The 25,143-nt window shown below is 36.5% G+C and overlaps 1 protein-coding gene across 2 annotated transcripts in view; it reads right to left on the bottom strand.

The window, feature by feature from the left end:
- Window positions 1-674: 674 nt before the first annotated feature.
- Window positions 675-25,143, bottom strand: part of LOC127415116 (BDNF/NT-3 growth factors receptor-like) — an 88,163-nt gene continuing 63,694 nt past the window's right edge. For both annotated transcript variants that reach the window (XM_051653684.1, XM_051653685.1), the window contains 5 exons: window positions 18,620-18,750; window positions 18,320-18,492; window positions 15,612-15,852; window positions 8,993-9,151; window positions 675-5,391 (listed from right to left, as the gene is read on the bottom strand). In XM_051653684.1, the coding sequence (XP_051509644.1) occupies window positions 5,206-5,391; window positions 8,993-9,151; window positions 15,612-15,852; window positions 18,320-18,492; window positions 18,620-18,750 (890 nt within the window). In that variant the 3' untranslated portion in view covers window positions 675-5,205. The remainder of the gene's footprint in view (window positions 5,392-8,992; window positions 9,152-15,611; window positions 15,853-18,319; window positions 18,493-18,619; window positions 18,751-25,143) is intronic.

Genomic DNA, 25,143 nt, shown 5'->3' with positions numbered 1-25,143 from the left:
TGATCAACCATGAATAGTCTCAAAACATTCAAAACAAGCAACATTTTGCAGTGACAAATCAGAAGAGTGGAGCTTTGTTTCTTTAAAGCTGCAGTCATACGCACACTCATGTACGCTTGCTCCCGAGAGAATTCTGCTGCATGCTGTGAGAAATCATAGTGATTGCACTGAGCGCCATGGATATGTTTTTAAAAGCATTTAGCCCTGTGGCAATTAGTTAGGTCTTAATGTACAATGTCAAAACAAGCCATCGATTCACTGATTGATCAGTCCTCTCTTTCTGTCCTCCCCTCTGCTTATGTCAGTGAACAGGGGGAGATGTTGGAACCAGCTCTCACTCTTTATTTTACATCTGCTTTCTCTATTATATGTGCTATAGCATGTATTCAGCTCTTGTATAGTATTATGGATTGTGCCATTTCATCATAAATTGTTATTAACTGGCACCAGACTCCATCATGTTACAGTACAGAGTTAATCTTCAGGCTGGCAGCCAATAAAACATAAAGAACACATCTCTCAATAAAGCATTTCAGTGCCTGTAGGTCAATATGTTCAGCCCATGTTGTCAAAGCACTCTGTATGGACCTCTATTGACCAACCTATAAACATGGACCTATACGCATAACTCACTGTCACATACTCAACATAACACACTTCACGCACACAGATGATGAGGTAAGACATTACACTTTTATTAAATACAATGTAGGACAACTGAATGGCCCATATTTCTCAGAGAATGTCATCATTTGGGTATAGAAATCATACAGACAAGAACGTTTGATTGTAATTTGTAGTTGAGTGTGTTACTGTATAACTTCATAAAACACACCAACTAAATTATCATACACTCCTCCATACTTTTGTAATTCGCCTTGACATCTTTTTCCAAGAATATCTTTCAAAATAGATAAGGGTGATGGCAGAAATCTCCCTAAGACAACTCCCGACTGTCAGTAGGCCTATATAAAAACTTATCGAGAAAATTATTAAAAAGCAATAGGCATATTGGATTTAATGCTGTAGGCGCCTGTCTGTTGGCTTAATTGTGGGCGGTAGTTTAGCTTATAGGCATTTAAACATCAGAAGTTCTGTACATTTACAAGAGGACATTTTTTGATATGCAGTCACAGTTTAATATTCTTTCGCAGGATGCTTGTAGATTTTTGCTTAAGGCAAGCCTTACCCCAACCACTGAACCCGCCCCATCTAAAGTTTAAAATCAACATGAAATCAAAATCCACCCATTTACTTTCTTAATACATGTTCCTACTATTATTGTGCATGATTTATCAGTGAATGTGAATTTCAAAGAAAAAGTCATGTAGAGACAATCAATTGCCAATGGATAAAATCCATTTGATATTTTTTTCTCGTTGAATATCCTGTTTCACTCAGAAATGCGCCACATTACAGGAGTAAAATGGGCTGCAAACACCATTTCATACTGACTTGTTGAATATTGGTATTAAGACATGTTGAAATTCCAACATAATTTTTCCTCTTTCTATTCAAAACATGTCTTGTTTCTATCCTTCTATTTCATCAATACATTCCATTCGAGGATCCCTGAAATAACCCCTACATTCACTTTCAAACAAATATAAAAAATAAAGATAACTCTTTACAGTAACGTTCCCTTTATTAAGGGTTTATAAAGGGGTTCATTCATGACTAAAAAGTAAATTAAAAATGCATTATAAATGATTGACATGTGGTTATAACAACATTCATACAATACTTGGCAAACAGTGAGCATTTGAACTTACATGTTATAAATGCTTAATAAATACACTTATTCATACTTCAATTAATAAAAAACATTAAATGGCCTAATTCATGATTTATGTCACAGTGCAGCAAAAATAGACTATTATATTCAGATTAAAAGGAGGGATTATGTCTTTATGTTCATAGGTTTGTGTCCACTTTACATTAAAGGAATATTCTGGGTTCAATTCACAGCATTTGTGGCATAATGTTGATTACCAGAAAAAATTATTTAGACTTTTCATAAAAAAAAAAGCAAAAATCGAGGTTACAGTGAGGCATTTACAATGGAAGTGAATGGGGCCAATATTTGGATGGTTTAAAGGCAGAAATGTGAAGCTTATCATTTTATAAAAGCAAATTATCTTCTGTTAAAACTCATGTGTTATTTGAGCAGTAACATTGTTTAAATCATAATTTGTACAGTCGTTTTAGGGTTTTAGGTACATTTTAATAGGTTACTAATGTTGAATAGGTATTATTTCGCATTTATAACATGTAAGGTAAAATGGCTCACTATTTGGCAAATATTGAATAATAAACTCTCCATTTTTATTCATGTTGTAATAATCACATATAAATGATTTATAATGCATTAATAAGTGGCTTATTAGTCATTAATGAACCCCTTTATAAACCCTTAACAAAGGGAACTTTCATGTATTAACTTACAGGCAAACATCAAACACAAAATTTCTTCACATTAAGTTAATAAATACAAAATAAATAGAATAAAATGTAATATAAAATGTAACGTGTTCAATAATATAGTCATAGACTGATATGTCAGCCAGGCCAATATTTGGTCATTTTGAGATTATTAGCATCAACCAATAACTGCACACTAAATCGAACAATAGAAGTGGTATTTTGTTCTAGAAACAGTATCAAAATCAGTGCCAAAAAAAGCTTGGTCGATGGATTATGTATTTTCAGTTTTCATGTTTTAGTGAATTTTGAGAAAATATTGTCAAAATAAAAAATTTGAAGTACAACTCATTTGCTATCATTAAATTCGTGTGGCTATATTATTGTTTTAGGTATACATTATATCATCATATCATCCATCAGCCATTGAAACCACATATCGGCCAACCACTAATCTTTAACACAATAAAACTGATACTTTTGTGGGGATTTTACTGTCAGCTAGTCCACAAAATTAATTGATTTAAAGATTTTGTTCGGTTGACTCATTGTCGCATTGAGTACAGTGTGCAAAGTCTCACATGGGAGCGAAGATTGACAGTGCAATAATGAACATTATGCAAACACAAAGGATGCTGGGTCTCTGTAGTGATAAGGTAGATGGAGTCATTTATGTGTGATAAAAAGAGGAAGAAAAGTAGATTTTAGGGTAGTGACTCATGTTCAACTCTCTTTATCATTACTTTCCTCCCTTCTTTCTTGCCTTCTCATTCTCTCCATCCTTCCCCTCCTCTCATCTGATAGTGAATATGGCTCTATTGGGAGTTGGTGCTAATAGGAGACATTTGTCCTGTAATGAAATATATATTACACCATAGCGGTTGTACGACCCGAAGCTTGAGTACTACATTAGTGCTTTAACGTAGAAGTAAAACATGGCGAAGGAGAGAGATAGAAAGGAAGAGGTTGTAATTTAGCCCACACCATCATAATCGGCCACTCTGCGTAATTAAGCTCTTGTAGTAAATGCACGCAGACTTGAGGCATGGCAATGTCTCAAATGACTTCATCCAGCCCTCCATAGTGCACATATAGTGTTTGGACAGTACAGATGTGGAGACTATTGCATTAAACACAGTTTAGTGGGTTACATCAACATTTCAGGGTTCTGTCAGGGTACAGGATTTAATTAAAGTCTCCCAACTGTGAAACTACATATGCAATTCCCACTTCTATAAACACATATGTACTGTATATGTGACATATGTATATATAGATATAATTACAGACTGTCACCATTTGTCACCATGCTAGTTACATGTTCAGTTGTTTTAGTTTGATGTACACTACCAGTCAAAAGTTTAGACACACTTGACTAAATTTATGTTTCTCGTGATCTTAAAAACCTGTATCTACAGGCTTACAGTATGCTTGAATGCTTGAAATTAGTTTTGTAGACAAATATAAATTGTGCCTACACATGAATTTCTTTACAAAACTAAAATGTTAGTTTATACATTTATTTTAATGGATGAGTTAGACCGGAGATAGTGATGGAAAAGCAGTCAAGTGTCCAGCATACTCCTTCAATATGGTTTCAAATATCTCAGGACGCACCTCATGAAGTTGTTTGAGAGAATGTACAAAGTGTGCAGAGCTGGAATCTAGACAAAGGGTGGCTACTTTGAATAATCTTTTGCTTTAAAACAATTGTTTTGTTAATCCCCATATCCATTTATTTAAAAGTTGTGATGACCTTACTATTATTCTTAAATAGTAATATTATAGTTTACTACTTTACTATTATTCTAAATTATACTTTACTATTATTATTAAATAGTAATAAAATAGTAATACTATGTAATAGCAATAAATAAAATAAAGATTGTGTAGGTGTGCCCATATTTTTGACTGGTAGTGTATAAATATACATATACAGAATATGATGTATAACAGACGTGTGCTGACATGAGCAAAGACTCCAGCAGACAGAAAAAGTGGAATTTTTCTTCTGTCATTGGTGTTCTATCCGATTTCATGTGGATGTTGCTTCCTCTGTGATGCAGAATGAGGGTGGATGGCTCTTCCTTAAGTCCTGAACATATTCACCCAAAAATAAAAACTCTTTCATCATTTACTCACCCATTTACTCAACTTGTATGCTGTTATCTTTCCATTTTAATGTAAAAGGATTATTTTTTTCAAAGAATCACTACATAGCTCCAGCCATTTGACTATTAATAATGACCAAGAACTTAAACACGATTTAAGCAACATAAAAGTGGTTTCCAACTACTGTATATTCCAAGTCTTCTGAAGCAATTCAATATATTGAAGGGCTTGTGAGGAACAGACTGAAATTTAAGCCATTAAACAGTAAACAGTCTTAAAAAAAAAAAAAAAGTTGGGTTCCACTAAAAAATAATATCATACGGGTTTGGAACGACATGAGGGAGAGTGAATAATGACATCATTTTCATTTTTGGGTAAACTGTTCCTATAAGCACTGAACTACAGTTGCGTCAAAGAGCTTTTTGAGTAGGCAATGACTTCACTTGGTCCAGAAGTTGAGGATGGTCAACCGTGGTCAGTTTTATACGTGTATTCCATTGTTATTTGTTCAGAAATACAGTATTTGTAGTCATAATGTACAAGATCCCGTTGCCAACATTTCTAGACATTTACATTGAGAAGAGAAACTTTGTATGAGGAGGAAAGGTTTTGAAGCTGGAGAAAAGAGGGATGTAATTCGAGGGGCAGTTTCGGGAATCCACACGTTTGCTCTTATCCCAGGATGTCCAGGTACACAGGTGAGGCCTTGGCCAGGTTGAGGAGCAGGTTATGGATCTCTTTGATGTAGAGTCGAGTGTGCGGCTCTCTTTGCCAGCAGCCCAGCATCAAGTCATACACCTCTTTCGGACAGGTGCGGGGTCGTTGCAGTACACGTCCTTGGGTGATACACTCAATCACCTACAATGAGAAAGGGGTCAAAGTGAGTGAGGTGTTCTTCAGTAGCTTACGTGCAGCTCCTTTTAAAAGTGTCAGGGAGAGGCTAACTAAAATTAGCGACGCTACTAACTTAACTACATTTTTCAGTATTGTGACAGCAATTCAGCTATTATTGCAATAGTGTAACTTTTCCAGTAACAAGCTACATTTTCCACTGAGTAGAGCAAAATGCTACATTTGTCACACTGTATTGTGAATGCAGCACTCAGGCCGAGTGAGTTAAATATGCTCACTTTAACTGTCCTCTCTCTCTCATGTAGTGCTGGGAAAACAAATCATCTAAGTGAATCAGTTCTTTCGGACAGTACATTTACTTAAGGGCGTAGATTTGGCTTTTTGGCATTTTGTGTTTGCTATTCACAAGAAGCATCTGCTGACATGGACCATGCCTAGCAAAAAGGAGATCTCAGAAGACCTACGATCAAGAACTGTTGCTTTGCATTAAGCTGGAAAGGGTAACAAAGTTATCTCGAAAAACTTAGATATTCATCTGTCCACAGTTAGACAAACTGTCTATAAATGGAGATGATTTAGTACTGTGGCTACTCTCCTTAGAAGTGGCCGTCCAGCCAAGATGACTCAAAGGGCACACTGCAGAATGCTCAATGAGGTAAAAAAAAAAGAACCCTAGAGTGACAGCTAAAGACTTGAAGGAATCATTGGAACTGGTTAACATCTCTGTTCATGAGTCTACTATATGGAAAAAATTAAACAGGCATGGTGTCCATGGCAGGACACAATGACGGAAGCCGCTGTGTGCCTGAAGTTTGCCAAAGACCACATTGACTACTGGGAAAATGTTTTGTGGACTCACCACCCACGGTTCAGTAAGCATTGGCACCGCGGTTCACCTCAAGTTTATTGATGCATCTGGAGCACAAGGTATTGCGAAGAAAATAAAGTGTCAAATAGACATGTACAGTTACAACCTCCGCTAATGCACCTGAATGGATCTGTAGACTGATAGGCTCCGCCTGTGTTTCACATAGGTCAACTTGATGACATCACTGTTCTGCTTAGAATTGTGTGTAGTTGAAAATGGCAAGTGGAGAAAACGAGTTGCTGATAGAAGCCCCCTGCATTATTCAGGTCTCCTGTCTGGAAACATTTTCTTTTTGCAGTCAGTTGCAACAGCGATGGTCAAAAACGTTCACAAAACAGGTACTGTTTGCAGACATCGCTTGACGCGAGTGCTGTATACTGGTAATTACGCCGAAATCACCGGGAAAAGAGCTGCAGATGAGCCGAAACTGCATACACTCCCTTTCAATTTTAAGCAGTCACTCAGTGCTAATTCGGACAGGCATAAAACAATAACTAAAGCGATTGGGGTGTTCATTGCCAAAGATATGTTTCCCTACTCCGTTGATGAAGATGTGGGATTTCCGAATATGATTAAAACACTCGATCCATGTCACAACATCCCTTGTATCCATTTTAATAGCAAAGTTCCTTCTATAGTGATGTACAGCTTCCGAATATTGAATATATGTTCAGTAGAGTTTGAAATGCATTTAATGTCAGTGCATGTAGCGTAATAGTGCAGGTATTTTAAAATGTTGATTTAGTAATTAGAAGAAAGTTTTTTTTTTTTTGTTAAAGACCCTAACGAAAATTAACCATGGTTTTACTATAGTAATATTGTAGTAACCATGACTGCTGTCACCAGGGTTTTCTTTGCAGAAATCATAGTTTTGATACAATTAACCATGGTTTTAAATCAGTAATACTGTAGTTTCCATATAGTAACCATGATTATACTATATATTGTAAACATGACAGTAACCATGTTGATTTGTAGTTACTATGTTTTTACTACAAATACCACAGTTAAACTGTGGTTACTGTAAAACCATGATTTTTATTAAGGGCAAACCAGTTAAAATGTGTTTGTTACCAAATAAAATATTCTTACTTTGGATTTGGCAGCAATATTTTTTTTTTTCTGAACATGGCAAATACCGAACCGTACTGAAACCGTGACCCTAAAACCGTGATACAAACCGAACCATGAGAAATTTGAACCGTTACATCCCTAATATATATATATATATATATATATATATATATATATATATATATATATACACTATATTGCCAAAAGTATTTGCTCATCTGCCTTTAGACACATATGAACTTAAGTGACATTCCGTTCTTAATCCATAGGGTTTAATATGACGTCGGCCCACCCTTTGGAGCTATAACAGCTTCAACTCTTCTGGGAAGGCATTCACAAGGTTTAGGAGTGTGTTTATGGGAATTTTTGACCATTCTTCCAGAAGCGCATTTGTGAGGTCAGACACTGATGTTGGATGAGAAGGCCTGGCTCGCAGTCTTCGCTCTAATTCATCCCAAAGGTGCTCTGTCGGGTTGAGGTCAGGACTCTGTGCAGGCCAGTCAAGTTCTTCCACACCAAACTCGCTCATCCATGTCTTTATGGACCTTGCTTTGTGCACTGGTGCGCATTCATGTTGGAACAGGAAGGGGCCATCCCCAAACTGTTCCCACAAAGTTGGGAGCATGGAATTGTCCAAAATCTCTTGGTATGCTGAAGCATTCAGAGTTCCTTTCACTGGAACTAAGGGGCCAAGCCCAGCTCCTGAAAACAACCCCACACCATAATCCCCCTCCACCAAACTTCACAGTTGGCACAATGCAGTCAGACAAGTACCGTTCTCCTGGCAACCGCCAAACCCAGACTCGTCCATCAGATTGCCAGATGGAGAAGCGTGATTCGTCACTCCAGAGAATGCGTCTCCACTGCTCTAGAGTCCAGTGGCGGTGTGCTTTACACCACTGCATCCGACACTTTGCATTGCACTTGGTGATGTATGGCTTGGATGCAGCTGCTCGGCCATGGAAACCCATTCCATGAAGCTCTCTACGCACTGTTCTTGAGCTAATCTGAAGGCCACATGAACTTTGGAGGTCTGTAGTGATTGACTCTGCAGAAAGTTGGCGACCTCTGCGCACTATGCGCCTCAGCATCCGCTGACCCCGCTCTGTCATTTTACGTGGCCTACCACTTCGTGGCTGAGTTGCTGTCATTCCCATTCGCTTCCACTTTGTTATAATACCACTGACAGTTGACTGTGGAATATTTAGTGGCGAGGAAATTTAACGACTGGACTTGTTGCACAGGTGGCATCCTATCACAGTACCACGCTGGAATTCACTGAGCTCCTGAGAGCGGCCCATTCTTTCACAAATGTTTGTAGAAGCAGTCTGCATGCCTAGGTGCTTCATTTTATACACCTGTGGCCATGGAAGTGATTGGAACACCTGAATTCAATTATTTGGATGGGTGAGCGAATACTTTTGGCAATATAGTGTATATAAGACATGCAAAAGCAGCAAAGTGTAAACAGTCATAAGGCTTTATGACATGATCATATACCATAATAAGTGGTCTTGGCTCTGCTTAAAGTAGAGTTACAAAAGCAGTACAGACATTTTACAGCATCAACAGTTTTCTGCATATAACATATCACATCTTTGCATTTCAGTGTACACAAACAACAATTAAGCCAGCAGGTGTGTAGAGGATTTAGTGTGTGTTTACCTCATTATTTGAGAGTTGGTACCAGGGCTGTTTACCGTAGGTGAAGATCTCCCACAGCACCACTCCCAGACTCCACACGTCACTCTCTGTGGTGAACTTCCTGTACATGATGCTCTCTGGTGGCATCCAGCGGATTGGCAGCATGGTGTGACCTCCCACCTAAACATGTCAAACACATCAACACATGGAATGAATGGTTGGAGCTGTGGCTTAGCAATTACTGTAAAGCAAAACATTGAGCCATGGTGCTCGTGTGGACGAAGCAAGTTCTTATCTGGCTTGCAACATATCCTGATCCCATGGTCCACAAAATTTCCTGTCCTATTTCTCACTGTCCCTGCTGTATCAATGCATGTACACTCAAAAAATAACTCTTTGGCCGAACTTGACTTAATCATGGACATGATTCCACATGTTTGAAACAAGTTTTCAATATATAAAATAATCTAAATGTATTTTTACTCAACCTAAGCTCAAGCTCCACTCTTCACCATGATGGTAACCCCTAAAAAAACTACAGCACTACAGAAATTCTTCTAAATCTCAACATAACTAATCATTTAACACTAAAAATTCTCCCCCTTTATATTTAAATATATAAATAAAATAACACTTAATTTGAACATTTACTCTCCCTGTGGAGTCCCATGCAAAGCATGTTGGGAACTAGAAATCCTCTGCCCATTTCAGTTAACCAAAAAAAAATATTTATATATTAATGTTGTCTTAATGCAAATATATTAAGTAAATCTGATAAAACACTTTAAGTTGAATCAGCTCAGTTAATTTAAGTTCCTTTGATTACATGAATTTTTTAGGAACATGAACCTGGGAGGATTGAGTAAAACTGACTATAGTGAAAGTTCATTTTTTTGAGTGTATTTATATTGTTACACCAAAATGCTAATGACGATTAAAAATCAACTATAAACTAACATTTTAAGTATTTAAATCCAAATTAACTGACAACACAAGAAAACCGTTGACATGAGATTGACATTTTCATGATGTTCTCCAGTCTTGATGTCAAAACTGTAAAATAAAAACTGGCAAATAAAATAAGCCAATATACTGTATCACGGACCCTTTGTCTGACAGAGGTATTTACATCCAAAGCTAATTTGGGCTAATGGCCAAAAATCTAGGTGTATCAATCAGGTTGTCTTAATCACTTATGATCTTTAACCAACACAGTTTAAGGCGTTTACATGACATTAGAAGCTTTTTACTTTTAAGGATAATCAGTGACACCTTACACTAAGTTTCTATATGTTAATATTAGTAAATGCAAGTATCATGAACTAACGATAAACAATATTTTCATGAGCATTTATTAATCTTGGTTAATATCGATTTATTATTATTTGTTAGTTAATGCTAATTTATATTTGATTAACTAATGTTAACATATGCGACTTTAACTTTAGAAATATATTAGTATACAGTATGTTGAAATTAACATTAACCAAGATTAATGAATGTTGTAAAAGTATTGTTCACTGTTAATTCATGTTAACTAATGTTGTTAACTAACGTTAACAAATACTTTATAGTAACACCTTATAGTAAAGTGTTACTGAATAACCTGTATATGATTATAAGTAAAAGTGGCTGAAAGGATGAAAAAAGAAATGGAATGAAAAATTACAATATTGGGTAGGTTTAAAGACATCAAGTTAAAATGCAAGTTGTGTTTGCTCAAAACAGAAGATAAGATACACTCAAAAATCAAGCACCTCCGCAACCAAAAACCCAGCATCTGGTAAACACTAATGGACAAGAGCTTGTTGTTATCAGAGCTCTCAGACAACCGCTGACAGTTTTACCAGTTCAGACTTCAGGTAGCGCCGAACGTTTTCCTCTCAGGATTTGGATGCTGTAAGCTTGGGGAGTTGGTCTGCCCTGGAGCTCAACCCCAAAACCAATCATTTCATTTATTAGCTCTCTCCATAATGCGCTGCCTTTGAAATATTAATTATGAGATTGTGGTCCAGTATGTGGATTAGTCTCAGATTAATTGGTTTAACATACTGAACTCATCAAATATTAAGGTCAAAAGCTTTTAGGCTTTTTCACTGGTCCCATAGTGGAGCTCTAGACTGGAAGGGTCACTTATAAAGTGGTCTACTACAAATGCACTATAAGAAACCTCTCTGAAAAGCAATCAAAAACACACTCATGCACACAAAACCATCCAGCTAAAATACATTTTAGATCCCACTGCACCATCTTAAATTCCATGGTTGTCTTCATGGGGCAGTGCTGGTCTGTTACTGGCACAAGCTTGTTAGACTATTATTGTTGCAGGTAGATCAGTTTTACCAGCATAGTCATGATTGGTGACTAACCCAAACCAGCATGAAAGTGCCCAAACAAACCATATATTGTACTGGTGAATAAGATGCTTTTAAATAGTCATTTATATAACCAAATGAACTTAAACTACATTTTTTTATTATTTAGATTATGATCAATTTTGAGAATCTCATCCTAAGAAACTGCTGAATAATCACAAAACCTTTGTTTCCCCCTTATTTTCTTATTTGACATTATTAAGCTCAGGATGTAAATAAGGTAGCTCTGAAAAACTGCTTTTGTTCCCAATCATGTCACCTGTAACTGAGGAAAATGTTGTGTTGATACAACAAAGCAATCAAAAGTTATAGCATTACAAATATTATTTATCCTAATGTCCAAAAATGTCTCCAAACAAATAAACCATAATAATTGTACATAAGAACTAATTACACATGCAAATACAGCAATGACTAAAGGTATGCTCTCTTTCCAAAGCATGCAGGCATGTGTAACGAGTTCTCATTCAGTTCCATTCTGTGTCATTTGAGCCATTATTGAGTCTGTTTCATATACTTGGTGCCATCTCCAGGTGGCCATATGTTATTAGTGTGAACGATCCTCTCTGCCCATATTTGGATGACTTCTACCTCTGGTTGCAGCAATCTTAATCCTAATACAATTGGTTTAGCATTCCATGATGCTGTAAAACTTACTACATCATTTCCGATGAAGTCATCTGATCCAGGAAAACGAATGTGTTTTTAGCCAGATAGCACATTGTACTTTGTGTGGATTATCTGATGATCTTTGCATCTGATTACATTATGTATGGGCTCATTTTAACAGTAAGCCCCTCCTCCATGTAATGGTATGTGATATTTTATGTTCTGTTTATGTTTCATGAAGTTATAAGCAAAACCTGTTTACATATATGTCAAAGACATGTACTTAGCTATTACCTGCTATAATTTTGTCTGTGAGTAAAACAAAATAGGCTGGTTGTATTCTGCTCTTTTAGAGCTTTTCAACGACATATGACACATGGCTGTTTGATCAGTTTGATGTTTTTACCAATTACAATAATATGTACTTTGCAAAATGATGAATAAATTATCAAAACAGAACACTCCTGATTTGTCTGCAAATTTCAAAGCACTTGTTCAGTTTTGGTCATAATGCCTACATGCATTGTAAAGTACAGCTTCAAGTTTTAAAACGATACCTATTTTGTGTTGGTCAAGACTGTATTTATTAATATTTTGATAATTTTCTTCTCTGTGGGCCCAATTCTAGATTAAAGGGTTAACATAAGTTAATGCACTATGAACTAACATAAACTAACAATTAACAACAGTATATTTATAAATTAACATTAACCAAGATTAATAAATACTGTGAAAATGATTGTTCATTGTTAGCTCTTGATACGTTATGCATTAACTAATGTTAACGAATAGAACCTTATTATAAAGTGTTACCAACTACTTTAGATTATGAGTAAATTATAGTGTAGTTTGGGAAGTGTCTTTGTTGTGTTTTAAGATACATGTTGATAAATATAACAGAACTGACTGACTACATTATCAACACTGCTCTCGAAGAATTAGAAAAAAAGCTTAAAAAACAAGACAAAAAGGTTCACAAAACTTTATGAGGATAATCAGCTGTTTATCAAATCTCGAGTTATTGGTTATAATCTACTGAAGTCGCTTCATAAGAATGTTAAACAGTGACTGAGTTTTGTAGTTACACAACATGCTTTCACAACATAACTCCACCCATCAGCCACTGCCTCCTCTGACCAGCTGTTTCTATGGAAACTGATGTTCTATAGGGCTAATCAATGGTGTACTTACACTGCACACACACACACACACACACAAATCTACTGACCTGCATTTGAATCTCAATAGAGGCTCATGAGATAGAGATGTGTGTCATGATATTCATCAGTATTCAGAGATAAATGAACTTGAATGAACTTACTGGCACAGCCGTCAGTGAAGAGTGTTATCTAATGCATCTTTTCATGTATAAACATCATTCAGCCCACATTTCAGTCATTTGGATGAATCATGCAGAATATCAATGGACTAATAGAAGGACACACCATGTTGTCAAACCATGCATTAATGTCTTTTTCTTTTCTGTCACTGCAAAGAACAAAATCATAATCACAAACATGTTTGTACTGTTTTCCTTTAAAAATATCTAAATATCAATAAAACAGGAATTAAGATATTACTGATATTTTTCTTACTACATTGACAAAAAAAAGACATTCATGCCTAAAACAAGAATAGTGGAAGAAAAATTCACTTAAAATTTTTTTAACCTTGTTATTTCTTAATCCTCATCCTTTCCTACCATTATTACACTTTATATTTTCTCTTTCCCTTTATTTTTACTCTGTTCCCCAACTTAGGCCGTCTCTCTCTCTCTCTCTCTCTCGGCCCTCATGTTGAATATGGAGGTGAATACTAATGAGAGTACTTTAATGACTTTTTAAGTTTCTGTCTGATGGCGCAAGCGCTCTCTTCTTTTTCTTTGCTGTTGCCATAGTAACCCCTCTTTCCTGTTCCCACGCCACCTTCCTCCTTGACTCCTCATCTGAGAGAGACTTACTGACATTACACACACACACTGAAATTCTGCTGACATCATAGAGGAAGGCAGCTGGTACGGTGAAGGTGTACAAATAACTGGTATTCATTGATATGTATGGAGCAAAGAACATGAGAAGCATATTGATATATATACAGTATATACTGTAAATGAGATTTTAATATTGACTTTTAAGTGTCCTTGTAAAGACAGCATTAATTTTCAACTAATGGAAATGTTACAAAATTGAAGTTAATGCCATCATGCAGTGAGGGGTTAGATGTCTTAAAAAAAACGTAAAAATGTCTGAAACAAAAATATCAAACCAAGCAGCATTTATTTTAAAGAGGGATGCACCGATGTATCGGTGACAATATTTATCGGCCAATTATTGACCAAATTATCGCTATATCGGTAATATGAAAAAGCCGATATGAAAAAGCGATGATTTATTTATAATTAATTTGTAATACACTTTGTAAAAACTCAAATGCACAATCCAGAAATAACAACAGCCAAAATATGTAAAAGGTTTGGCACTCCCCACTTAAATTTTATTGTCTTGTTATCATGTTAATGCAGAAAAATAGACATAAACGGACGTGACAGTTGTGAAAGAATATGAGGGGAACCATTCAAAATGCTTTGAAACCAGCAGACTGTGACTTCAGAGATATTGATATGATATCAATTAATGCTGCATAATTGATTGAATTAAGATTAAAATCCCAATATGGCCTTGCGCAATTATTAAACCTTAAAAGGTTGCATTTCTGCATTCACCGCTTCAGTCAGCGCTGTGCGAGCAAGCGGCGCCCTCTAGCAGTATGGATGGCATTATCCATTGTCCATTATACCACTAAAATACAGAATTTAAAGGGGGTTTTGTTCCTTTGGTTAAAACGTTTTATTTTTCCATGATGTGGTTGACATTTCCTTGGAATTGCCCAACGTATGAATAGTATGAATTTGTAATGTTCATATTCAGTACATACATGTAAAATGTGAGTTCTGTTGTTTTGAACTGCAAAAACAGAAGTGCAAATGTTTTAGAAGTACAAAATAGCCTTTTTTCATATCAATCCTCATGTTATCATATTTAGTTCTTTTTTGTATCTTTTTGTATTGTATATATCTTACACTGTGGCTCTCTTTAAAATGCTGGCCTGTCATGTGTTCAACAGATCCAATCCATGTTCAATGGAAATTATTTATTTATTTATTTATTATTTTGTTAGAACAGTGAAAACGCTTTTGTCTGTAATTTTTAAATTTTTTATTGGTCTGTAGTTTTACTTGTTTTATAGTTGTTGTTTTTTTTGGTCGATATTGGTCTCGGACAAACAGTTTGATATCCGTGCATCCTAATTTTAAAGAAAAAAAGCACAAGTACACTTTAAAAGCAAAACTTGTTACAAAATTCAGTTTTTTAATTTTTAAATGATAAACAATAGATATGATGTTCAGAATGTGCTAAACTACACCTTCATGTGCTTACTCTGCTAGAACACCTGTCTGAACTTGAGCGGAACTGACTTCATACATCCACTAAAACTCACCTTGACACCAGTTGCTTAAAAGTAACTGCAAAACATGGCTTGGAAAAGTGAAGGTAGTAGAAAAAACTCCAGCAGCATTTATTTGCAGATACCACTTGATTTCATATTTTGTTATTCCCATTCACTCGTGTTAAAGCGTCAAAGACACTTACACTTACCCGATAGTAATCTGTACTGTAGACGTCCCGGGACATTCCAAAGTCTCCAATCTTCACCAGCAGGTTTTCCCCAACAAGGCAGTTTCGTGTGGCCAGGTCCCTGTGTACAAAGTGCTGGGAGGCCAGGTACACCATGCCTGCGGCGATCTGCTGTGCAATATGCAGCATCTGAGACTGAGTGAGTTCTTCCTGCTGCTGAACCTGTCCATCAGCCATCAACACAGCATCAGGACCATGAGCCCTGCAGGGGGGCAGAAGGAATCATGACCACATCCAAACCACAACTCACTAACCTCCATTTTAGAGTCAGAAATCCAAAATGAAATAAGTATTTGGCCATTAACATCTTAACACTGTAAGAATGGAAAGATACTTGATGCACCATCTGGGATTCCTCACATGCCACATTGGCAAAACCCTCCTAGAAGCTCTAGGTATCATTTAAAGGAGTCAAAAATATTCTATCTGTGTACTCAAGGAACTTCAAGATATATTTTAAATAGCCTTGAGACATTTCCCATATGATGAGGGTTACTGAAGGAACTGTTGACAGTCCTAAGAGTTCAAAGATTGTGTAGAGGTTCTTTAGAGGTTTTCGTCAGTGTGGCCTCTAAGCAACCGCAAACAGTGCTTTGAGAATCTTTTAACCTTTACAGTGATCATTTAGGTTTCAGAGAGACTGTGTATACCAATGACAAGTTCAAATAGATTGCAACAGTGACTGCCAATTTTTTCAGCTTTTCATTCATTTTTTCAAGTATTTTTCCCATTCATTTTTTCCATAGGGATTTAATAAGAGTTCTAAAAACTAAACCAACCAGCTACTAGATAAATCAGAACATTACAATCATTTATTTGAAGCAAAAAAGTTTTTGAAAATCAGAAAAGGTCACAGGTACAAGAAAAATTGTGTACTTCTTTTGAGTCAATGAATTACTCATCTACACAACAAAGCATGGTAAATAACATGAATCGAATACAATGGTATGAAGTAACTGATCAAAATACAATATATGAAGTTTCAATTCCAATATGTAAAATATAAAATCTAAATATTAAAATATATACAAACATATACTTTAAGTTGTTTGAGAGTATAAGGAGACCAACCCAAAAGAGTGCAACTTTTTTGCCCACTTTTTCAGCCATTTTGGTTCTGGAAGTAGTTTTCCCATTAATTTTTTCCCATAGGAAATCCTTTATAAAATAATTCTTAGCCATGAACCAAACCAACCAGCTCCAAGGTGAATCACAACATTACAAACTTTGATTTGAAGCAAACCAACTCCAATCCCATGAAGCATTACAAATGACGCAATCAAATTAAAACAATGGGGAAATATAAAACAATAGTACAGAAACAATATATTTTAAGTTTATTGCAAAATATTCATTCACAGTTTGTCATGGGAATGGATGGTCAGTGCAGAGCTCTTTTGGTGTGCTTTTCCGCAATCAATTAAAAAAAAATTACGTTGAATTAACGCCGACTGATGGCATCAACAGAAGCATATATCATCGATTAACAACCTCAGACTTCACGGTAGGTCTGTCTTTAAAGATTTATGAGTAAGCGTTAAAAATCACTCCCCTCTGAAAAAAATATGAATGGGACTTTTACTTTCAGAATCGACTGTTGCATTGTATAACTGTATAACATCATTCGCAATGATTAATTTTTGCAGTACTCTTTTCAATGGTAGCAGTAACATCTCTGATTGGTGGCTCTCTTGTTAGGATTATGGGTAGTGTAGTTCTTCACTGGGATTTCAGTTATTAAAGGGATAATTCTCTAATTTACTCACCCTCATGCCATCCCAGATGTATATGACTTTCTTTCTTCTGCAGAACACAAAGTAAGATTTTTAGAAGAATATTTCAGCTCTGTAGGTCCATACAATGCAAGTGAATGGATGCCAAAATGTTGATGCTCCAAAAATCACATAAAGAGAGCATAAAAGTAATCCATTTGAATTTTTGCTAGAAATTTTTCTTCCTGCCCAGTAGGTGGTGTATGGATGAAGAATGTGAATCACCAATAAAACAAGAGGAAGAATGTGAAAGCTAAAGTGGAGATTGACTGAGCAGGGAGAAACATTTATAGTTAAAATTTACTAAAATATTGATCTGTTTTTCACCCACACCTATCAAATCACCTCTGAAGACATAGATTTATCCATATGGATACTTTTATGCTGACCTATGTGATTTTTGGAGCTTCAAAGTTTTAGCCACCATTCACTTGCATTGCATGGGCCAACAGACCTGAGATATTCTTCTGAAAATCTTAATTTGTGTTCTGCTGAAGAAATAAGGTCATACACATCTGGGATGTCATAAGGGTGAGTAAATGGTGAGAGAATTTTCATTTTTGCATTAAGAACTCCTTTCTCCATCATTTTATCACTGACGGGGAAGCGCTGTTGTGGTGTGTCCATCACTGTAATGACTCCAGGCGGACACATTGATACATTACAAAGGTTCCATTCTTGCAAAAACTGTTTATGCTATATTAATGGTAAATGCGTTAATCGCAATCAAGAAAAATGAACGCGGTAAACTTTTTTAGTTAATTGCGTGCGATTAAAACATTAATTCCGACAGCACTAGTAATTATCGTCTTACAAGAACAAAGAAATTAGAGAAATTATGTGACCAAACACTACTGGATTCCGATAAAAAACACACACAGGTCCAGGCAGGCGTACCTGAGGAACTTGTTGAGGTCGCCATGTTTCATGTACTCAAACACCATGATGAGGGGATCACTCTCCACACACACTCCATAGAACGTGACAATGTGCTTGTGCTGCAGATTAGTCAACAACTCTGCCTCGCGATGGAAGTCCTTCCTGGCATTCTCACTGGCCTCTTTCAGAGTCTACAAACACAGAGGACACAAACAAATACACAAAGTGTAATGACAACCTTTATTTATCACAAATTTCACTTATTTACATCTACATTTTTTTGGCTAAATGAAACAGCCCACCACTTTAAACTTTTACCTTGACAGCCACAAAAATTTTCTCCTGGTCTGTGGACAGGTTGTAGCATTCGGCCAGGAACACTTTCCCAAACGCTCCTTCTCCCAGCTCCCTCTTCAGCACAATGTTGTGTCTCTTAATGTGTTGAACAACTGCCAAAAACACATTGAACTCAGTCACATTATTTAAAAGATTTAACTCTGTTTTGTGTGGCATTTTCTGAGATAATAATTTGTTCCTGCACTTTCCATTCAACCCTGTTATGCTTTAACCTCCCCTCCCCCCCCCCCCACTCCCAATAATAATGGTTAATTTCTCTGACATAATTTTCAAGGGAGTCACATAGCAAAAAAAAGTGACCACATGGTTCAAACAGAGTTGCATTAGAAGTCCTTATCAGTATTGCATTATGTTTACACTTATCAAGCCCAATAGAGTGCAACAGTGCCCACTCGCATTTTCAGCCATCTTGGTTTTGGAAATGCTTTTCCAATTCATTTTTCCATAGGGAAGTCTTCATAAAAGAGTTCTAAGCCATAAACCAAATCAACCAGCTCTGAGGTGAATCACAACATTACAAACTTTGATTTGAAGCAAAAAAGTATTTGTAAAGGTACAAGACTGTGTACTTACAGTCTTCAGTGAAGGAATTTATTACAATTTCATGAAGCATTGCCAATCTCAAGTTAAGAATGATGGAAAAGTATAAAGCTATTGATTCAAAGTTGATTATTATTAGTACAGAAAAGAATATTGTAATTTTATTGCAATATATTAAGATATACACAAATATAAGTAGTTTGAGAGTGTAGGAAGACCAACCGGTTCTCATTTCCATTGTAACAAAGACTTCTCTGATTGGTGGATCTCTCTTCGGGATTATGGGTAGTGTAGTTCATGATTAGGAATTTAGTTATTAAACAATTTTTTTATATGAAGCTGAAATAATGCAGACTGATGGATTCAACAGAGGCATCTACCATCGATTAACAACCTCAGAGCTCAAGGTAGGTCTGTCTTTAAAGGTTTACAAGTTATCATTAAAAATCTATTTGGCCGGGGAAAAAAAAACTGAGTGGGATTTGTACTTCTATACTGAAGTGTTGCATTCTATATTTTAACTCTGTTTTGAGAAAGAAAGTCCAAGAATTTACTGTTAATATTGTGGTGTGGTGCAATGACATTGCAAGCTAAGGGTGTTTTTTCACTGATCTTCAACCCTGTAACATTCAACTCCAAAAACATTTTAGATGTAACAGGGCTGGCAACAAAACACGTTTTGAAAGAAAAATATCATGGTTTATTAGGTGGGAGCTGGGAAAATATGATTTCTTGAAAGTTCAGCAGTAACCTTTTCAATTTAAATGAAAAACATTAAATAAATATAAAAAAGTATAAGAATATACACTATATGGCCAAAAGTTTGTGGACACCCCCTTCTAATTAACGAATTTGGTTACTCCATTAAATCCAGTAAAGAAAAATCTTAATGTTTCTTTATGTAATGGCTTGGGCTTTGTGTGCTTCCAAATTTGTGGCAACTGTTTGGGGATAGCCCTTTTCTGTTCCAGCATGACAATGCCCCTGTAAACAAAGTGAGGTCCATAAAGAAATGGTTTACTGTGTCTGGCGTGGAAGAAATTGACTTGCACAAAGCCCAGACCTGAAGCCCACTGATCACTTTTGGGGTGAACTGGAACAGCAACTGTAAGTCAGGCCCCATCGACCAACATCAGTGATAGCCTTGTGTCTGAATGAGAGCAAATCCCTGCAGCCATGTTACTACATACAGTATAGTGGAAAGCCTTCCCAAAAGAGTGGAAGCTGTTATTACAGCAAAGGGGGAAATTGATGCCTAAGTTTTTGAAATCAAATGTTCATCATGCACATATGGTGTCCACAAACTTTTGGCCATATAGTGTATAACAAAAATACAACACAGTGCTGTAGTTAGATTATTACTAAATGCAAAGGCAACTCAAATGGTAAGACTGAACTACAAATTACAATAAAACTTAGAAATAGAACAATTTCTAATATATTTACAAGCTGTTTTTGAGCCCAGTCTTTTTTTCTTTCTTTTTTTTTTGGATGCTTGAGTAAGTTAACAGAGTATATTCATAGTTACAGGGACAATCCCCCAGAGCAGCCAGAGGTTAAGTGCCTCCTTCAAGGAGATAACAGTGATGGTTTATGACTTGCTCCTTACTGGGCTCAAACCAGCAGCTTTATGGTAACCAGCCCTGAACTTTAACCTCTACAATACCACCATGACTGGTGATGGGTAATCATCATTAAGATCAAGTAGTCGAAGAGGATGGCTTTTTTAAGTGGAAGCAGAAGGAGTTTGGGATGTTGAATCGGGTGTTGTCAGCATTACAGTGTTAAGACCCCATGCGACTGGCTGGAAGAGTTGAATAATCTGATAAGTACATACACCCTGACAAATGTTAATGCTTCAGTCATGGTAAGTCGAGAGATTTCAGTCGAGTGTCAGGTTTGGAAGCCTGATGGATAAAGTAAGTTGTTCTTGTGAGAACCCAGAGGAAAATTTTAGTGCTCTGATGTTGCTCTTTCAAAGCTCAGAAGATTTAATGGAGTTCTTCTCCATTATGGTAGGTTTAGGTTTAGGAGTAGGGGTTAGAGTTAAGGGTTAGATTTAGGGGTAGGTGTTAGGGTAAGGGTATGGGTAGGGTTAGGTTTAGGGGTAGTGGTTAGAGTTAAGGGTAAGGTTTAGTGGTAAGCATTAGAGTTAAGGGTTAGATTTAGGGTAGGACTTAGGGTAAGGTTTGGGGTAGGGTTAGATTTAGGGGTAGGGGTTAAAGTTTAGGGTTAGATGTTGGGGTAGAAGTTAGTGTAAGGGTATGGGTAGGATTAGGTTTAAGGGTTAGAGTTAAGGGTTAGGTTTAGGCATTATAGTTAAGGGTTAGATGTAGGGGTAGGAGTTAGGGTAAGGGTTGGGGTAGGAGTTAGGGGTAGGGGTTAGAGTTAGGGGTTAGATTTAGGGGTTGGAGTTAGGGTAAAGGTTGGGGTAGAATTTGGTTTAGGGGTAGAGGCTAGAGTAAGGGTTAGGTTTAGGGGTAGAGGCTAGAGTTAAGGGTTAGGTTTAGGGTTCAGGGTAAGGGTTGGGGTAGGGTTAGTTTTACGATTAGTCGTTAAGGTTAACAGTGTAACTACAGATGTAAATAAATGTATATACAATGTAAGTACAATCCAACAACCCATATGTACATAATAAGTACATTGTATCAAATGCATAAGTACATAGTAGTTAAAAACTGTTTTTAAGTACATAGTAGTTCAAAACACCTAATATAAAATGTCTGTTTTTTTAAGCAGGAAATCCTGTAATACCGGACACTGAAGGATGAAATTAATAAAGGTGTACTAGAGATAATCTCAGATATGGTAGAAAAGAGCTGTTTCAGAGTGCGTTAACTCAACCCAGATGCCCCTTAACAGAGTGAGGACAGTACAGAGATAAGACCAGATTAATCAGCCATTTGGTGTGCAGGGGTAGAGAGAGAGAGAACGAGATAGAGACTGTGAACAGACCAAGCACTCATGGAGATTTATCCTTAATGTGATTAAGAAATGCTTTTGAAGAAAAACTAGCCAGTCAGCCGATTACATTAGTGAGCACTAGATGATGAGGCTGCATCGATCTACAGTAACTCAGTGTTCACCATAACCCTATATTAAAAGTAACCAGAGTGGGGAGGAAAGGATGCAGAGCAGAAAAGGATAGGCAAATAGAGAGGGATATAAAATAAACATGTGTAAGATGGTGTGTCTGTCTATGCATTTGTGCTAATTTAAGGGCATCTAAACACTAATTCAATAGATAATTCAATTGAAAAAATAATGCTTCAAAACCATTGATTGTAAATCCAAGGACATAGAGGAAGAACGGTTTGTGAAAGTGGCGCTCCATCATGCAACCACAATTTGAGAAAACGTTAAAACAAAAAGGAGTGATTTTTTTAAAAGTATATTCACCCTTTGCTATATTGAAAGCACTACAACTAAACATTATATGATGTTTTACCTTGTGAATTTCACAGTTTTTTTATGTACAGTAATTTCAAATCAGACGATTGCAACACACTCCAAAAAAGTTGAGACAGGGGCAATTTAAGACTAATAACAATTTGACGAGTTAAAATAACAAGGCAATGTGAAACAGGAGATGTTAAACAGGTGAGAAAATCATGTCATAGTATACAAAGAGCCTCCAAAAACAGCCAAGTCCTTCAAGAGCAAGGATCATTCGAGACTTGTTAATTTGCCAACAGATGCTTCAGCAAATAATCCAGCACTTTGAGAACAATGTTCCCCAAAGACAAATTAGAAGGATTTGGGGCATTTTACCCTCTACAGTGCACAATATAGTTAAAAGATTCAAGGAATCTGGTCAAATCATGGTGCGTAAAGGGCAAGACGAAAACCACTTCTGAATGCGTGTGATCTCTGATCCCTCAGACATCACTGTCTTAAAAAACGTCATTCATCTGTAATTGATATCATTAACCTGGATTTGGGATTACTTTAGTTAACCTTTGTTAGTCAACACCGTTTGCCTCTGCATCCACAGACGCAAGTTAAGACTTTACTATGCAAACCAGAAGCCCTACATCAACACTGTCCAGAAACGCTGCAGACTTCTCTGGGCTCGGTCTCATCTTAAATGGAAAGTAGAACAGTGGAACTTTTTGATCAGATGAGTCCAAATTTCAAATAGCTTTTGAAAAACACAGCCATCGTGTTCTCCGGGCCAAAGAGGAAAAGGACCATCCAAGCTGTTATCAGCGTCAGGTCCAAAAGCAAGTGCCTGTATGGGCCAGGGGTGTGTCAGTGCCCATTGGCATGGGTAAAGATATGTAAACATTTTGGAGCAGCATATACTGCCATCCAGCACCCTCTTTCCAGGGACGTCCTGGCATTTTCAGCAGTGCAACTTCAAACTACAAACTGGCCGAATAAGCAGAGAGTGCAGGTGCTAGATTTGCCTGCCTGCAGTTTTGACCATCTCCAACTGAGAATGTGTGGTGAATTATGAAGCGCACAATACGGCAACAAAGACCCCGTACAATTGTGCAGCTAAAGACCTACATAATGGATGAATGGGGGAAAATTCCACTTTTTAAACTTAAACTTGTGTCTTCAGTGCCTAAATGCTTAATAAGTGTTATTAGAAGAAATGGTGATGTTTCATAGTGGTAAAGACTCAACTGTCCCAACTTTTTTGGAATGTGTTGCAATCATCTGATTTAAAATGACTGCACCTAAAAAAAACAAACAATGAAATTCACAAGGTAAAACATCATATAATGTTTAGTTGTGGTGTTTTCAATATAGCAAAGGGTGAATATAATTTACAAATCACTCCTTTTTGTTTTTATTAGCATTTTTTCGTAATTGGGGTTATATTCCCACACCCACAAAATGGACCTTACGCATTTCTGTCTGTCAAACACTACTTCAGAGTTTTCTCTAGTGTGTAGGCGCCCTTAGGTTGTACCATAACCTGTCAAGAACATGTCTGGATCAGATTTCTCCCCAAAATAAAAATAAACAAATAAGAAGTTATATTTTGCATAAAGAAAATTAAGCCTATTCAGGGCTCCACACTGTGACTAAAATGGTCGCAAATGTGACCAAAAATAATAGATTGTGACAAAAATGTAAAATCTAGTCGCCATCAGGTTGTGTGTGTTCATATGCGGTTTCGTCAGATATCATTTGTGAGTTATTGAATACATCTTTAGAGCGCGCACCACCAATGTGTCTCAGGCCACTTTTCACCCGTTCTGCTGTGATGAGCTCGCTGCACCGCACACAACAACAAACCCAGCACGAGAGAGTCTTCTATCTTTTTTAATGCCGGTTCGCAAGCAAAAATAGTGCATAAACTATAATATATATATATGAGATCCAACTTTTGACACTTAGGACAACTGAGGGACTCATACACAACTATTACACAAGGTGCAAACATTGATTGATGTGCAAGAAGGAAACATACTACTATATGTATGCTATGCTTTATGTAAATATGTTTATATAGATTCTGAAGAGCAGTACTAAATAAAAAAAAATGTATCTCTTATATTTGTATATATTATGAAAGGGGTGAGAACACTGATGAGACAAAAGGGGAATGCAAACTTACGTATCTTCTCAACTATATATACTGTTTATTAAACCTCCGATTAATGGGTTATCAGCTGTCTTCCTTTTCTTCTGCTTTCTGTGTTGTTTCTGAACAACAATCTAAATCGAGAAATTATATGATTTGCCGACTGAAAACAACCAACTGGCTCCTTAATGTTTCAGTTAAGGAGGCAATGGCTCCTAAGTCATTTTTTTTTTTTTTTTGTCTGGAGCCCTACTTTTTAAGGACTATTAAGAGTTTTTACACCATGACATTATTTTCAAGACAGTTAATGGCATTTTTCATTATCTATAAATAATGTGGTAAGTTGTTTTTAGACTTTCAACCACTTTCAACTCTAAAACATTTTAAAGGCAACATGGCTGTCTTA

This window comes from Myxocyprinus asiaticus, chromosome 24, assembly GCF_019703515.2.
Source record: "Myxocyprinus asiaticus isolate MX2 ecotype Aquarium Trade chromosome 24, UBuf_Myxa_2, whole genome shotgun sequence".
NCBI lineage: Eukaryota > Metazoa > Chordata > Actinopteri > Cypriniformes > Catostomidae > Myxocyprinus > Myxocyprinus asiaticus.
The sequence above is the reverse complement of the archived record's forward strand: the minus strand, read 5'-3'. Positions and strand labels throughout refer to the sequence as shown.